Source organism: Echinops telfairi, unplaced genomic scaffold (genome assembly GCF_000313985.2).
Source record: "Echinops telfairi isolate 266 unplaced genomic scaffold, ASM31398v2 ScPeMD7_31;HRSCAF=116, whole genome shotgun sequence".
NCBI classification, from domain to species: domain Eukaryota; kingdom Metazoa; phylum Chordata; class Mammalia; order Afrosoricida; family Tenrecidae; genus Echinops; species Echinops telfairi.
In genome coordinates this window covers 54,263,891-54,281,760 of record NW_022103928.1, presented here as the reverse complement: position 1 = coordinate 54,281,760, position 17,870 = coordinate 54,263,891, and the positions used below count along the sequence as shown (strand labels likewise).

General features: G+C 40.3%; 1 protein-coding gene across 2 annotated transcripts in view; it reads right to left on the bottom strand.

Moving 5' to 3' along the window:
• Positions 1–406: 406 nt before the first annotated feature.
• The window catches only part of ITGB1 (integrin subunit beta 1), a 28,750-nt gene continuing 11,286 nt past the window's right edge, over positions 407–17,870 (bottom strand). Inside the window, exons 8-16 of one of the 2 annotated variants that reach the window (XM_045289879.1) lie at positions 15,011–15,100; positions 12,695–12,835; positions 12,324–12,523; positions 11,187–11,425; positions 10,738–10,960; positions 9,760–9,992; positions 8,189–8,355; positions 7,191–7,271; positions 407–1,661 (exon numbers count right to left, since the gene is read on the bottom strand). In XM_045289879.1, the coding sequence (XP_045145814.1) occupies positions 7,197–7,271; positions 8,189–8,355; positions 9,760–9,992; positions 10,738–10,960; positions 11,187–11,425; positions 12,324–12,523; positions 12,695–12,835; positions 15,011–15,100 (1,368 nt within the window). In that variant the 3' untranslated portion in view covers positions 407–1,661; positions 7,191–7,196. The remainder of the gene's footprint in view (positions 1,662–7,190; positions 7,272–8,188; positions 8,356–9,759; positions 9,993–10,737; positions 10,961–11,186; positions 11,426–12,323; positions 12,524–12,694; positions 12,836–15,010; positions 15,101–17,870) is intronic. The other variant, XM_004702288.2, reaches the window with a different exon arrangement.

The window sequence follows — 17,870 nt, the reverse complement described above, 5'->3', positions numbered from 1 at the left end:
TGGCTGAAAACGGAGCCCTGGGGCAAGAGTTCATTTCCAGACCTGCAGGCTGACCAAGGGCCAGAATCTCGGAGTTCCCCAGTCTCCTTCATGATTTATCTTCTACCGGTTTCTCCTGTTTTATTCAGGACCTCCTAATGTCACCCCTTCCAGAGCAGTTGGTGGTGATAGCCGGGCGCTATATAGTTCTTGGTCTCAGGGTCATGCCCAGGTCTAGTCGTAAAGATTGCTTTTTATACTACACCAACTGACTTACATTCCAAGCACCTACCTCTCTCCTTTTTAAAGAAATATTTGTAGTTTCTTAAGATACTCTACTAACCAGAACAGTAACCCCCTCCAAACCTTTCAAAAATCTCTTGCACACAAATTAACAAATAGGTCAGCAGAGAGTCAAAACACACAATTCCAGTATTTTAAGCATTTTTAATAAATAACTTCAGTAAATAGCATTGTAAAAAGTGAACTGTAAAATTAAAAGGCACTTAAAACAAGGTTGTGGCTGCTATGAAATAAGATGGGCAACACAAACAGTGAGAGGGACATGTACAATGGTCTCTGATGGCACTAATGGAAAGTAAGGCTCGCTTCAGGGACAGCTGTTGCCTACGCTACAGTACATGCCATGTGCTCATCAAGGAGGCAAATGTACAGCTAAAGTGTCAAAGAAAAGGTACTGATTAAAGAAAAAAAAGTCTTACCCCCACATTGCAAACAAATACATGAAAGGATTAGAAGAGGTGCTAAAAAGCACCACGCTTTAAACAAAATAAAAAGGTTTAATAAATTTAACAAAAAAGGTTCCCATTCAGAATTAGGGCCCTCTATGACAAAAATTAAGGCCTGTCTGTAAATAATGCTAAGTCAAGGATGGTTTTTTTGCAAAATATTTCCCAGTACTTTTACCCAAGGCTTGACTTCATAAAGAGAAGGCAAAGAAGTTACCAAGATTAAGTAACTCTTAAAATGGCACACAGGTTTTAAAGCTATTTTTTTCCCTTCCTAACTCTGAATTCTTCCCAGGGCCGTTGTAAATCAAATATTCCAAAGCTATTTTTCATCTTAACTCCCAGCATACTCAACTTTCAGATATGTCATCAGTCATGTGTGATAGGCAAACAGCAATAATAATAAGCTAGAAGCAATTCTAAACTAGCCAGCAGGATGGTTACTTGGCATTCTGTAAAACTGAAAAACTTAAGTCCTGACATATCTGTAAAGCTAAAAATCAGATTTAACACTTGATTAATAAAACACTCAATGAGAAAATTCCTTTATCTCTTGCCCTTTCAATCATGTTAACAATATCATTTCAGCCAACGAGAGCTTGATTTCAATAGTCCAGGAGGAAAAGGTCAAAAAGGCACAAGGTGACCTTCGCTGACAAGGATAGCCATCCTGTCTAGTCTTCTGTCAGTCCCTGGGCATTGATCATAACATTATTTTCACAAAAAAAAGTAAAAACAATTATACATATTGTACATTTCAAGACCTGCACATGAGTAAACTCACGGTGATATTACCCTAATGCTACCTTACTGTGACTATAGAAATTGCTACTTTCATCAGTGTTGTGAAGTCTGTGTGAGCCGGGCTCATTTTCCCTCATACTTCGGATTGACAACGGTTGTCACGGCACTCTTATAAATAGGATTTTCACCCTAAAGAGAGAGACAGAGAGAGAGAAATAACCAGTTATTCTACTCAAAGCAGGTTATGCTATTTTGCAAATGGCAGTGGAAAAGTCCAAGAGCCCTGGTGGCGGAGGGGTGGGCAGTTTTCTTGTCCTACAGGGCTGCCGGGGGACGGGACTGACTCAGTGGCCGTGGGTACATGACAGTGACACTAAGTAGCAGTTTCCATTTTATCTGAGCAACTACCACTTGCTTAATAAATGGCACCGATGGAGGCTTACACTGAAAGAAGAAATGAAGCCGCGCTGCCCAAGTTCAATGGGACTGTGTGACTGGAAGCTCCTTCCTATGAAGGAGTGCCTACTGCCAGACTTAATGAAGCATGGGCTTTTCTGCCACCGACGTCCTAACTCGTATCCCTGTTGTGCACAGAAGGCGTGGGCAATTCATGGGAATCCTTGGCTTCCATCTCTGCAAGGGAGGTGTTCTCAGGGTCTCTTCTCTAGTAAAACAATTGCCATTCTTAACACTATGCTCGTGGTAGTTTTGTTGTTCTCGTAATACTATACTTCAGTAAAGAGTACACAAATGAAGCCCAGCAAATGACTACAGGTATACTTGATAGCAGTTTCAAGATCCACAAACATACTGACAGTGATGTTTTAATCAGCAAAAACAACTATTATCCAACCCTATCGTTTCCTTAAAATGTTCTCGTATGCTAAGTGCTACACTAAATGATCTTTTTTCTCTCTCATAAACTAGCAAGGATTTAGAGACGATTCTGAAATGCTGTTTGGGTTTTTATCTCACTATAAAACCATTTGTAAGAGATGCAAAAAGAGCTTCTATCTAGATGGTCACTCGTTTTTGCGTTTCAGTTGCCCTTCACTATGTCTTATTTATTTGAAGCTTTTGTTGCCACAATTTCTGCCCTCAAGGTAGATATACTTTGGTGATGACAGACAAGAATACATTAAGGTATTTGTGGAACAAAAAAAGCTTATATCTTATGAAAACCATAAAAGGAAAAAGAGACTGAGTTTGAGACAATTCACTGACGACTGGACAGTGAACAGGGGCATAAGCAGCATCAAAGTCTAGAATAAAGAACACTCGTGAGGTAATACACACAGTTTGGCTTGTCAAAAGTATGCACGTGTGGGCTTAAGACGATGTGTTTTGAGTCTGGGAAACAGAGCCCAGACAAGAAAGAAAGACCCTGGCAAAAGGTCCTGGATGCCTCACTAAAAAGTCTGAATTTTATCCGGTAGGTAGGAAACCATTGTGGGAAAGTATGACATAAAAATGTTGGTCCTGAGTGATACGTACACCAAATAAGTAAGTCACTGTTGATTTCACTTCAGTAACCTAGTTTGAATGTCTATTAGAACATGACAGTATTTATTTCCTCCTAAAATAACATTTTAAAAAGCTAATCTGGTTTAATTCAGAAGCACGGAGACCTTTAAGACCCCCTAGAGACAAACTCTATATAACCCAAATGATAAGAACTGTGGAATATGTCAAGTTCTGAATTCTAGTCCCCTTACAGTATACATAATTCCTCATTTATCAACCTGCTTATGTCCCAACGACCAGGTCATTATGGGAAAGGGGGCACTATGTAGATATGCAAGATAATCATATCTGATTGTAAAAGAAAGTGACGATTCCATCATTACACAATAGCCAAATCAGAGCGCTGTATAACTCTTAAATGACATCATTACATAGCTGCTAGGAGAATCCTAGCCCGGCCAAGATGACACACAACTTAACCATCATACCCATTACTTCTCTCAAGGTGCACCTACGTGTTCATTATTGGCAAAGCAAAGCAGTCGGATTGATGCTTTACTCCTTACAAATGCTAAGTGTTGGACAGCAGAATGGCTGGCATGTGAGGAGTCGGTGTTACAGACACGTGGCCGACATTTCAAAGAGTGAGAATAAGCAAACTGGATCCGAGGAATTGCAGTCTTAAGGAATTATATGGCAGAAACAAATTACATTCTTTATTTCTATGATCCTATCTGTGTAGTAGGAAAGGAGAGCTGGTGGCACAGTGAGTTAAGCATTAGGGTGCTAGCCACAAGATTGGCTGTTCAAACTCAACAACCATTTCACGCTGAGAAAGGTGAGGCTGTCTGCTCCTGCCAAGATGCACAGGCTCAGGATGCCAGAAACCCTGCGTAGGCTCAGGATTAGTTGGAACCGGCTCCATGGCAGTGGGGGTAGTGCCGACGTATGACCTCAAAGTCAGTAGCTGGGAGAAAGATGTCTTCAGGGAAGACTGTCTGCGGCCTTGGAAGCCCTAACGGACAAATTCTACTCCGTCCGTCGTATCGGATTGTTTGGAATAAAAACTCAAACGGGCAGCAATAAGTTTGGTTGGCTTGGTTTATCTACCTATAAAGCTTGAACATCCGATTCAAACTTGCTGGGCAAAGAAACAACTGTATAAATTTCTTAACTAACAACAAAAAAATTAGTCTAATATATGAACATTTTAAGAACCACGAAGGAAGGACAAAATAAATAAAAACGCTCTTTTACTGATGAGTCCAAAGTATAAATGATATGGAAGAACTTACCTTTGGAGAAAACAATGCCCTTTTCATATATACAATCACTCATATTTATTATTTCAAAGTCAATCCAAACAGAAGTTTAACATGCAAGGTTAGAGGTAAAACTGAACTATCTGCATTAGGCATCATTTTTAAGAAAACTAAAATAATTATATTAGTTTCCATCGTTCACAGAGCAAACCCCTTCACCCACCCCAGCAAAACGCAAAGCCTATTTAAGCCAAGGGAACAGTTACATCCTGTGTTCACTCTGGACTGGACTGGCAGTGGTGGCTATGGAATCATCTTTTGGGGCATTAAATATAAAATGCATCATCGTGGGGGCACATGAATGCCAAAGCAGAGAATAGATTACATCATTTCTTCACCCTACTTTTAAGAGCTACACAGTGATGGTTTCATGTGTTTTTTACTGTGTACCTACATGGTACTCTTACATAGTGAAATTATTCCAGTGCCTGCCCATTATTCCAAATCTGTTGATGACATGATTCACTGACTGGTAAACTTTGGTCTTTTATCCAAAAATATCAGTGATTTCAGTTTCTTAATGCTTATTCATTAACTTTATTATTTTTTTTTCCTTGGGAAAACATCTTTTAGAACAATCTATAGCTATACTTGTATTTTACTAATGAATAAAGAAAGGTCTACCCTACTTTGCTTCTTGAATTACAGAAAATGCTTATTTTGGCTTATGGAACCAAAATATTTTATCCAAAAAGTAAGTTTGTAGTGTAAACATTAAGTTCTTGATACTAATAACTTATTCATGACTTCCTTCAACATACGTATGTGTGGCCAAGGGTGGAAATTTGACCTTTCGACAGGATAAATATAAAAACTGTTATCATAGAAAAGATTCCTACGACACTGCTAATACATGACTATTGAGACCAGGAAAGGAAGAACACAAACCCAGCAACTGGTTCAGCTCATCAGGTTTCCCCTAAAATTGACTCACAGGTGAGGAAGAGAAGAATGTGTCCAGCCTCACTATAAAAATGAATTCATCTGCCCGCAGGTAAATCTGACGCTGGTTTTCAGCCATCCGGCTTAACTGTCCCATCTAAAAAGCCTCAAAATGTGCTCCCAAATAAAAACCTGACCAGTAACGGTTTTAAGTGCCCCAAGGGTTCAAAGTACTTCCTATAGCCCTTTCAAAGCATCCAATAGCCCTTCATCGTAAGCTCCTATTCAGTTATCATTTTAAAACAACAAGGTGGCACCCCAGCTTCAAAAAGTTCATGGAAAAATAGCATTATGTTTTCACCTCATTTTCCACAAATGTTTTGATGCTCCCTCATATTTTCAATAAAGTAAGTTCGCCTGTAGTTTTGGTTTCTGTGCAATAAAATCATTTCCCCATAATGTTTACCCATAACAGAAATGTTCCTCTACCTAAGTTTCATCAAGTACCAAAATAGAGTTCTCTATAAAGGTTTATCTCCTGATTCCTTACAAGGCCACAGGAAGTATCCTAAAGCTCTGTGATTGTTCCCAGAATAGTGGAGTACAGTGGTTCTCAACCTTCCTAATGCTGCGACCCTTTAGTACAGTTCCTCATGTTGTGGTGACCCCCCCCAACCATAAAATTATTTTTGTTGCCACTTCATAACTGTAATTTTATTGTGATCGGGCGACCCCTGTGAAAGGGTCGTTCGACCCCCCAAGGGGTTGCGAACCACAGGTTGAGAACCACCTGTGTAATAGTTTAGAACTTGTAGCCTGGAGCCTGAGTTTGAATCTCACCCCTTCAACAAATTAGCTATGTGAATTTGGTCAAGTTATCTACCTGTGTTTAATCTCTATGTGAATCAGAAATAAAAATAGTTCCTAAGCCTATCGCTGTGAAGAATAGGTAAATACAGGTGCGACATTTCGAGCTGTGCCCGAGGCACAGTGAGTATTGTTTGTGTCCACTATCATTCCAATCACCACCGGTGACTACTGCAGCAAGGTGGGCCTGGAGACAAGCTGAACAGAACGGACTCAATTACAGCCAGTAAGATGGGGAAGAAGAGGAGAGTTCTGGGTAAACAGCCAGGCGAACTTGGATCTTAGCATGGTTGATCTTTTTAATCAAGGAATTTTGGTGCTTGTGGGATTCATATAAAAAATGTTGGGAAGCAGTTCAAGGTATTAAGTGCCTTCACCAGAAAAGCACTCGAGAGAACAGGAGAAGCAAACCTTACAACACTGGAACCAGCACCGAGATGTTTAAAAGTGTAAACTTAAACATGCCTTCTGAAGGTCTTTTTTTTTTAACCCTTAAATTTGAAAATTGGAACCATTTAATAACAAGAAATGACAAGAAGAATCAAAGCTCTTTTGGCTTTTAACTGAACTTCCAAGTTATAATCAAGAACTACAGCATCCCAAACCTCTAAACAATGATGTTATTATAGTTGTGTATTGTATCAATGGGATTGTACTGACCTTCCTTCCTACTGGACTGTTTGAATGCTGTGCTCACTTTTTGGCCCTCAGATTTATATATGTAACAACAGGGATAATATCATCTAATGCACAGGAGGACAGTGAGGGTCACAAATGACTCATTTCTGAGTCTTCACCTGCCGAAAGCCACAACCCCACACAACACTCCTAGAAGTTTCGGACTCCCGCTGTAGATGTGACTAACTAAACCTCACGGAAGCGACCTGACCTCAGGCCTTGTTTACTAAGGGGACAAGCTGGGATGTGGTTCCAAAATGGTCTATCTGCCCTCAGCATCTACTCTCTTTCCACTACAATCCAGCTGCTGCTTCTATGCCAGATTGTTTACTGTAAATGCCCTCTGAACACCAGCGCTAAAATAACACACGCAGAGAAAAGCCACAACACTGCCATATAAATAAAGCCAGGTGTTTAAAAAGGAGCAAAAGTGACCACGGGCACACAGTGCAGTAAGAGAATGAAAGTTCACATGCAAAGACAGAAGGTGACAGAAAATACGAACGGCAGCTTAGAGACCAGCTTTACGTCCATAGTTTGGATTCTTGAATTTATTAATAGGACTCTTGTAAATCGGATTTTCTTGCTAAAGTAAAAGAAACAGTTTCTAATGATTTCATCAGAAAGAAAATTGACTATAAAAGAATTTTCAGTCTTGCTACACTTCCAAAGTTCGTAGTTAAAGACAGAGAAATACTGGGGCTCATGGTTGTGAAATGCAAATGACTAATTCACTTCCGGTAGAAAATACTGATAGCTGCCACTGGTGCGGCGCTCCGTCCGGATCAAAGGATGCGCATGAGCACCAGTATTCAGCCAAACCCCCTTCTGACGCCCTATTTCCAACTCTAGTGCGTTTCAAATGTCTTGTAAAGCCGGCTTTCTGAAGGAATAATTTATAGAGTAAAATACTCTCTGTTTAAGTATCAAGTTGAATCTGTTTTCAATGTACAAACACCCGCAGTTAAGCCTGCTCAGAGAGAACCCACCCCATCGGGCCCTTGGCCCCACTCCCGCCCCTGACAAACACTCATCTGATTTCTGCCCCTATGGTTCTGCCTTTTTAAGAATGTCACGCAGAGGTCACGCAGAGGAGATCAAGAAGTGGGCAGTATTTTCCTCTGAACTGCTTTCACTTCAGTGCTCTGTGAGCAACAGAGCACCTTCCCAGGGCGCCCCTTGCCACACAGGTATCCTTTAGGGTCCCAGTTCGTATTGTATGAAAAGGCAGGAGCCCAGATTTAGAACCCAAGTGACTGAGGAAGTACAAATATAGCTACAGTAACCAGAAGATACAGTGCTACAATGTGCATACGACTTACAAAGATCTGTTTCAAGGAGATGTACTTAAGGTCTTTCTGCTTTTTATTCAATGTAAAGGTAAGACACTGGATTTTGGGAGGAATAACATATGTAAAACGGACTTGAATGAATCAGTTGTATATTTTACTAAACCAGCTCCATTTACTTTATGAATCACCTATTTTCTGCTTGGCAACTTACCGTGTCCCATTTGGCATTCATTTTCTCTTTTTCGAATTTAGCAAATTCCCTCCTGTCGTGAATTATCATCAAAAGCTTCCAAATCAGCAGCAACGCAAGGCCAATCAGGACAATGCCGGCCACGACGCCCGCTACAATGGGAATGATGTCTGGGCCAGTGGGACACTCTGCGGAGTCAAAGGGACGAATAAGCACCAAAGAGACAAACACATGAGGAAACCACAGCCCAAATTCAAGGAGGTGGCAGCAGCTCAGAAGAAACCAACAGAGATTTGGAAAAGCAGGCTAAGTGAATATGGACAGTCCCCAAACACCTACTGGAACGCTGTGAGGACAATCCGTGAAGTTATAGGGTCACAGGATACAAGGTCCATAAACAAAAACCAACAATTTACATGCAGATATGGAAATGTCTACCTACTTACACTAACTGGAAATAGAAACGTAAAAAACCAGTAACTTTTGTTATGGTACAAAAAATTATAATTATGTGTAACTAACAAAATACGTGCAAGATTTGCATATGAAAATCATCAGTGAACTGAGCACATACATGGAGACGGGGAAACCCGACACCGTGAAGGTGGAAGTTCTCCCCAGAAAGATCGATAGTCAATACAAAGGAATTTAGAAAAATGTTTCAAAACTCTTAAAAGTAACGAGTCCTCACACTATCTGATGTTAAGGTGTCCTATGCATAAAGCTACATTCGTCAAAACCACGGGGCAGTGCCAAAGGACAGACAACTGGGCAAGAGAAAAAAAAAAGAAGAGCTCAAAAAGTTCATGGGAAAATTCCATTATCTTTTCATTCCATTTTTCTGTAAACGTTTGAAGCTCCTTCCTACAAAGATTAGCTCACAGGGAAGTATGGAAGTAAATGTAAAACCAGAACTCAAACTATCAAACACATGAGGCAAATTCTTGTGATTTGCTTAGACAAACGTTTCCTCCCTACACTACTAGAAAGCAAGATCTGTGAACAAAAAACTTGGGTAAACTGGACTCCATCAAAGGTAGAACTTTAAAGATACTATTTAAAAAATGAAAAAAGGAATCACAGTGTGAAAGATAATACTGGTATAACATGTACCTGATAATGTAAAACAGAACAGAGATATTAAAAATCAGTGTGATTGTTTCTTAGCTAACATATACCTCCAAAACCTATTCTTAGTATTTACCAGGAAGGAAGACCTATGCTTACCTGAACACCAACATACAAATGGAGAAAATCATCAATCAAATTCAGTGCATTGAAAAACATCTTTATGGAATGGCTTTCTCAATACCGGAGTTAAAATCAAGCTCAAATGTTAATAAAACCAATCATAATAAAACCGTTAAGTGCTTTTTATGGCCTCTCATTCCTCACATTTAAAACAGATTTTCTTTGTTCCTTATTTATTATATTGTTGGATTACTTCTATGTTACAGCTTTGGGAGATGGAATCTTCCCAAGATTAATTCAGAGGCTCTTTCTGGCTATGCAGCCACCTCCCGTGGGCATGGTACGTGGAAAGAAGCCGCGCGAGGGAACGAGGAGCAAGTCTGAAAGCAGCAGGTTTCTACCTGGAGTCTCCACAACGTGAACGATGGCCTCGTTGTTCCCGTTCACGGAGTACGTGAAATAGAACCAGCAGTCATCTACGTCCTTCTCCTTGCAGTGAGACAGCGGGTCCACCTGGCCTGGCTGCGGCAGTTTGTCCCGACTCTCGACCTTGGTGATGTTGAAATGGGAGCACTCCTGTGCACAGGTGTCTTTCTTTTCTCCCTTATTGAAGGCTCTGCACTGGACACACTCTCTGGTAAAACACACACCAGTTGCATTTAAAACGGACTTGGGGTTCATAATATTTTTAAAGAAATATTTGCTTAAAGATTAGTTCATGTGATAGACCCAGATGACCAAGCTGAACCCAGAGTTAGAAAATTGTGAATGGAGACAATTAGAATAAACTAGAGCGTCTACAGCCATACCACCCCGAACAAGCGAGATCTCGTCAGAATAAACTGGGGAGGTCTATTAAACATCCGGATGAGAAAACCAAGTATCGAGATGGTGGGTCTCCAAATGAAGTTAAAGATTCATTGTAATTTACATGAAAACCGCAATAAAGAATATTCTTTTAAACACAATTAGTAAATTAAAACTAGCCCTATCAGATAGTAAATACATAATAAAATAAAAATAATTAGAACAGCACCGGACTATACAAAAACAATCCCCCTCAAGGTAAAAAAAAACAAACTCAAATTTTGTTTAGGGTCAAAAGATAGTAATCAGCCAATTGGTATTGGCAGTTTAACCAAAGTTACAGTATGAATTCAATTACAGAACCAACGCAGGACAAAATACTGTTAATAACTCTCCCGTGACATATTTTCATGTCATAATACAATTCACACTAGCTATAAACTAGAAAATTCTACAAATTAAAGAGTGGATTTCAGAGGGGCAGATATTTTAGTTAGGGTAACCTAACACTGGCACTGTTCTGGTTTTGGAGAGCCGATGGTACATTAGTTTGAAACTTCAGCAATACTTACTTGTGTTCGGCACAGACGCCCAGGCAGGTCTGACACATCTCACAGGTTGGCCCCTGGAACTTGGGGTCTGTACATTTACAGGCTCCACACTCACAGTTCCCTCGTCCATTACAGATCTGTCCATTTGTGGCCATGCACGAAGAGGTGTCCAAAGAACAGTCACACGCACTGCCAGTGTAGTTGGGGTTGCACACACACACGCGGCACTTGCAAACACCATTTCCTGCAATTGAAAGTGTCATTCCTCATAACAGTGGCAGGAACAGGAAATCATGGAGAGTGATTTCAAAGTAAACATAAGCGGTGACATAGCACTTATCCAAGGGATGATGGACCTACAACGCTGTCCTCCCCTTTTCTTTAAGGCTCCATCAAGGGCACTTTAAACATTTTTTTTTTAATATTAGATAGGATGATATATTTAAAAGCATCTTCAGATTCTTTCTCACCTCCGCAAATCAAGCCATTGGATCTATCACAGTTGAAATTATCACATTCGCAGAATTTGCCAGAATAAATTTCATTTGTATTATCCCTCTTCCTACACACGCACTGTCCACAGACACATTCTCCATTGTTGCTGCAGGTCTCTGAGCTGTTCTCTTTCCGGCAGTAAGCATCCATATCTTCACTGTTCACTTCATCTGTGCTACATTCACAATGTCTGCCGACACGGCCCTCGTTGCACCTGAAGAAGCATGCCATGAAACGAAAATTATTTTTCTAAAAAAGAAAGTCAGTCAGAAAACCTGGGAGAGGAACACTCTTTATGGACAATCTCTTTGAGCTGTACACAGATTACATCCACGCCACCCAAGTCACAGACAGGGACAAAGATGTACACACACACACACAGCAGCCGCAGTTACGCGCAATACATGCATGAGCCTAAGAAAAAAATAACGATTTCTTCTGTGTGTCTTGGTCCACATGACCCAGCGGAATCCCTCAGAAGCCACGGTTCTGACTGAACCTTTACCTTGAAGGCAAGACCCAAAGACAAGCGAGAAAACTGGTTTGCAGCCCTCCACTGGCGGCAGAAGCACGTCTGAGCACGTGTTGTTTTGAAGAAACCAACGCATAGATGAATTAGAACCCTATCTGTGATACTTGCCGACTTAGCCTGCCATTGTTTTAATGCTGTTCAAACACAGAAATACATCAAGGACAAGGTCAACAGGCTTGCATGCTCCCCATTGAATTTTCTAGTTAAAATTTCCATTCTCGGTTTGATGTAGGCTTTTCCAAAACATTTTCTATAAGCATACTTCATCTACACTTAGCTCTACAGAATTCAGACTGCATGACAAGGAGAGCAATGCGAACATTACCTTTAATGGTTTGTTAACCATCCTTCGTGCATGCCTACCAAACTTTCACCTTTAGAATACAGACAGTCTCCCACAGGAGAAAAAGGAACGGAAGGTCTTTCCGTCCAGATCACATACAGGATCATCAGAGGGATGATCCCTGGAACTAGCGTGTGTGCTCCGAATAGAGATGTTCCCCAGATGCGCCCAAGTGCAGCGGGCCCACAGCGTGCCCAGCCGACAGTCTTCCCACCTGTCTGCCTCCATCAAGCTCACCTGCAGGCTCCACACTCAAAAGTCCCATTTCCCTCATGACACTTTGGACTCCCGGGGATGCCTTCACTCTGGCATTCACACTCACAGATGAACTGAAGAATAATCTCGACTTCTTCGGTGAAGCCCAGAGGCTTGATTTTAATAGTTTCAGAATTCTTATTTGGACATTTATTTGAAGTTATGCTAATTTCAAATTGAACCTTAGGGGAAAAAAGAACAGATTCAGTAAGAGTAAACTAATGAGTTTAAATCTTCTAAAAAAGTATACACACACACACACACACATATTAAATGGTCTTCCGAATATGAACTGAAGGGCTTATTGGGCAGCATTTTTTCTCTTTACTTCAGAAAATATTTACATAACATACCTCATCTCCAATGGAAATATTGGAGCATTTTCTTCCATTTTCCCCAGTGCCATTCACCCCGTTTTTGCAGTAAGATTTATAATTGATCGTTACTCCGTCCGGCAATTTGCTGTTTTCCAAAATGACTTCTGAGGAAAGGGACTAAAAGACAGACTCCTTACACTTTGGCGCACCAAGCTCAACACGACTGTAAGCTAAGTTGGTAGCATAAAGTCAAGGGGTAAAAGGAACTGTTTAGGGAAAAAAATTACCTAAATAAGCTATTTTCAATCCAAACCCAAAACACAGAACCAAAAAATCCCCCCTCATGCTTTAATTAATAAAGATGGAATCTTTAAAACAATGTTTACAATAGAAAAGGAACATTTCTATTTTAATTACCGAGTTAAATGTTACTGGTCATATAATGCGTGGGCCTACTATTCTGAGAAGTACTAAGAATCCGGAAGAAAGCTGTTCGTTTCCCTGGTCGGTAATACGGCTGCCCTCGGTCCCACCACCCCCGGTCCATTACGAACCAGGACAAGTGATCTCTTACACATCTGGGGAAAACATCTGCCCCGAAGCCACCCAGTCCTGGTCCCCAAACAAAAACCACCCAGCAGAAAGGAAAGGTTTGATGTTACGAACAGCCTACATCAAACGGAGCAAAGGCTGACCCATTTGGCTGATAACCCTGTTGTGACCTAGGCTGATAACCGTCATACTGTGTTGGGCTTCTGGGGCTTAAGAGGAAGCGGCAACTCCACGTTTAGTGCCTGCTGTCATCTGTGGCCCTGGTGTTACAGTGGGTTACTCACTGAGGTGCTACCCACAAAGTCAGACGTTCAAACTCACCAGCCTCTCTATGGAAGAAAGACGAGGCTTTCTGCTCCCATTTACAGCCTCGGAAACCCACAGGGGCAGTTCTACCCTGTCGCGTAGGGTCACTCTGAGTTGGAATCAATTTGATGGCAGTGAGTTTGGAGTTTGATTTGCCATCTGCTGGGAGTCTGCAGAATTGCATGCATCTGAAGAAATGGGACACATTTCACCAGCCTCAGCACCAGAGACCAGCGAGGAGACACTTACAATACAGTGCCCCGTGGATGGATCTATGGATCCACATACATGGATCAAAATCCATATAACTAAGCAAGTTTTTTAAAAGTTTATTTGGAATGCCTTCCATTATGGAAATAAATTATTTCAAGAAAAAATATAAAGCAGAAAATAATTTGGTTTGAAAGGATGAATCAAAAGGTTAGAGGATAAAGTCCATCCAGAAAAGCCTCAGAAGGTGATCTAATTCCCCCCCAAAAAGAGCCATGGCAAACTGCCCTCCACAGCACAGCTCAGTGTGCACGTGTGCGCAGACACACACGGTCACCAGGAGTCAGAATCCACTTGACAGCAAATGGATGTTAAGAAGGAATTAGGTCAAAGTGCATATGTGGAATACCAAATCTCTCAGGACAAAAGAGGAATACAGTAACACTTTATCTTACCTTCATATCCCTAAAAGGATAATATAGTCTGATGACAAGGAGAAAAACTATGGGAAGACATAGGGCAACTATAATCTTAAAATTCTGTATAGATATCTCTGTCTGTCTCTCTGTGTCCGGCCATTCTGATACATTTTAATCCCAATGCAAGGGATGAAAAAGTCAGCCTGCCAGTCTTTCAGGTGACAGAGGTGCTACAGGCAGTAATTAATGACTACCACAATATTAAAAAATACCTTCAGAATACTTAAAATGAGCATTAATCAAGGCTTAGTGGGTATCATTAAAAGGCACTCTTTAAAAGTGCCAGAAGAAGATACAATTCTTTAATTCCAGCTCAACTTCTGCATCTGGCAGGGACTTTCTGCCCCCCTTTGATGTCTGTATCTATGAGTGTGTGTACATATAACTCTTACATCTTTTTCAAACTGAGAATTCTATCTCTGCATGAGAATTGGCAGAAGTTTTTTCAAAAAGCTTTCTTAGTAAAATTCATCTAAATAAACAGGTCTCTAAAGGATATACCAGGGAGGAAAAAACACTAAATAAATTTATATAAATATTAATGATATTTCACATAGGCTTTACAAGGAAATCTATCATTTTCAAACACAAAAACAAATATTTAGAAATTTTCCTCAAACATCTTTATCATATATTTGCTTTGTTAAGGTTATGCAAAAAATGATGCTTTCTTAAGACTGTTAAGTTTTCCTACGGTACATGAAAATTGTATTGAACTATACATAGAAAGAGTTTAGCTTTTTCAGGACCATGTAGTTTCAACAAGATATTATCCCAAACTGATTTCAATTAAAAATGTACTCACATTGTATGCATCAATGATCAACTGAATTACATTGCTGGAATTCCCAGATAATGTTCCCACTGCTGACTTGGGAATCAAATTTTTCAATTCCTAAAATATAAAGATCACACATGTAAAATGAAAATATCCACGCACTCATCACTCCATCTATTAGTATCTACTGATCACCCATATTTATTCTTAAATATTAGTTCCTATGTATTCCTGAACAACCAGACTCAAAAAAATGTTTTAAAATATGGAATTAAAAAAATTAACATTAATTTAATCTTTAGCCACAATTAAAAAAAAGGAAGGATGCAAATAAACAAAATAAGATAGGAAAGAGGGGACATTAGAATTGACTCATCAGAGGGAGCTATGATAGAGTATTGTGAACATCTGTGTGGCAACAAACGAGGTACACTAGAAGAGGTAGACAAGTTCTTAGAGCCATACAGCCCCCCCCAAACTGACTCAAAAGAAAATAGAAAGTCTCAACAGACCCCTACAGTAGACAACTCCCAACAGAGAAAAAGTTCTGGACCAGATGCCTTTACTGGGGAATTCTACCAAACACTTGAGAAGAATTAAACATTTGGAGTTGAACTGACACCCCAAAAACCACTGATTACTGTATATACTTGTGTAGAAGCCGAGTTTTTCAGCACATTTAAAATGCAGGATTTGTGGTAAAATTAGGTGCCTCAGCTGATATTCGGGTCGGCTTATACTTGAGTATATACGGTAAATGCTTCTGAAAGAGGACCGAATACTCCTTAATTCGTTCTATGAAGCAAATAATCTGGATATCATAAAACTGTCAGACATCACAAGAAAACTATAGACCCAAATCTCATATCAATATAGATGTAAAAATCCTCAATAAAATACTAGTGAACAGAATTCAACAGCGTATTAAAAGTCCCAAAAGCATAAGCAAGTGGTCTTTACTCCAAGAATGAAGGGACAGTTCAACATTAGAAAACCAACCACATTACCTCAAGACCCTATCTATGGAGGCAGAAGGCTCATTTGATAAAACTCAAATTGAAAGCCCTAAAAAAGAGTGAGCTAAAAGGGAAACTTCTCAGTATGGTCCTGGACAAAAATGAAACGCTAAGAGCCACCATTACATTAATAGAGAAAGACCGAGAGCTCCTCCTTTACACAGGGAAACAGGGCAGCGTGCCCACTCTTCCCACGTCTATTAGAAGTCAGAGCCATCGTAATCAGACAACAAAGAGAAAGAAAAGGGATCCAGATGAGAAATGGAGGAAGTTAACTAATCTCTCTTTGTAGAAGATACAATCCTATATACAGGAAATCCCAAGAATTCTCCAGAAAACGTCTACAGCTAATTGAGGAATTCAGCAAAGTTGCAAAGTATACTATCAATAAACAAAACTAACTGGTTTTCTACACACCGGTAATGAGATATCTGAACTTAAAAATCAACTTTACTTATGATAGTATCTAAGAGCTCAAAATATCTCGAAATAAGACTAACCAGTGGCATGGAGGACTTATACAATGAAAACAATAAGACACTGTTGAAAGAAATTGGAGAAAATTTAAATAAATGGAAAGATATAATTTGTTCATGGATTGGAAGACAGAAGAATGTTCATCTACCAATACTACCCAAAGTGATCTACATATTCAAATAAATACCAATGAAGATTCTAAGACTTTTTATAAAAATAGAAAGACCAATCTTCAATTGTGTATGGAATGGCAAGATCTGAATAACTGAAGCAATGCTGAAAGACACCGTGTGGAAGACGAACACTTCCTTGTTTTAGATATGCAGCCACAGTCATGACAGCATTCTGGTACTGGTCTAGCACTAGACATCCGCTAGCTGGGATCAACTGTAGGTCCAGAAATAAACTCACACATCGGCAACAAAGTGATTTTGACAAGGTAGCTAACTCCATTCAAGGGGAAACGAAGAGCCTCTCAGCTAAATGCATGGATTAAGCCCAACGAAACACACTCTGTGATCACTGGTCAGCAGCAGACAAGTTCTCTCAGCGACAGACTTGTCTTGGGCTTTCATTACACGGAGCCCTGGTGAGGCAGTGGCTTCAATCCACACGGTCAGCAGTTTGAAACCACCAGCCGCTCTCAGAAGAAAGAGACGCTCTACTTCCATAAAGAATTATGGTATCGGAAACTCGACGCTGTTCTGCCCCGGCATCAACACAGCAGCAGTGAGGTTTTGTTTGTTTGTTTTTTAAGGTTCTCACTGGGTGCCTTCAAAAAGAAAGGTTCAAGGGATCAACACTGAAGTTTACGAGGGGATCTGCTCAGACAACTCCAAAAGCTATGGAGACTGTTTGGGAACGCCAGGGGTGTGAAAGGTTTTCTAGAAGGCTACAGGATGATCCTGGAGACTTATGATGAAGAAGCTTTAAGAAAACAGAAAACCAGGAAGAATGTCCCAAGGAATTTGTTTCCCCAGTATGGCAGTGCAACTGCTTGTTCTTCAAGGGTTACCAGGGCTGCTCCGAGAGACTTTTGTGGGGAACCTTACCCCACTCCTCCTCCAGCCCAGATCTCGTGCCTCCAGACTTCCCTTTAAGCCTGAAGACTGAAAAAGGAACTCAACTTGTGCCTCTTGAGGATGTCAAAACGGTCATATTGACATCGTTTAAAGAGAAGGGCACAGAATTCTTTGGGGATCTGGGTTGAAGGGAAGACCACCGGCAGAAATGTATTCACCTAGACATATGATATGTTGAAAACAGCAGCTTCAATACATTTTGATGTATTATGATTTTTTTAGCAATATTTTCTTGTTACCCTCCTATATAAAAATTTTAATGACAAACAAGAGAGCATTCAAATGGCCATGAAAAGGAGTTCAGCATCATTA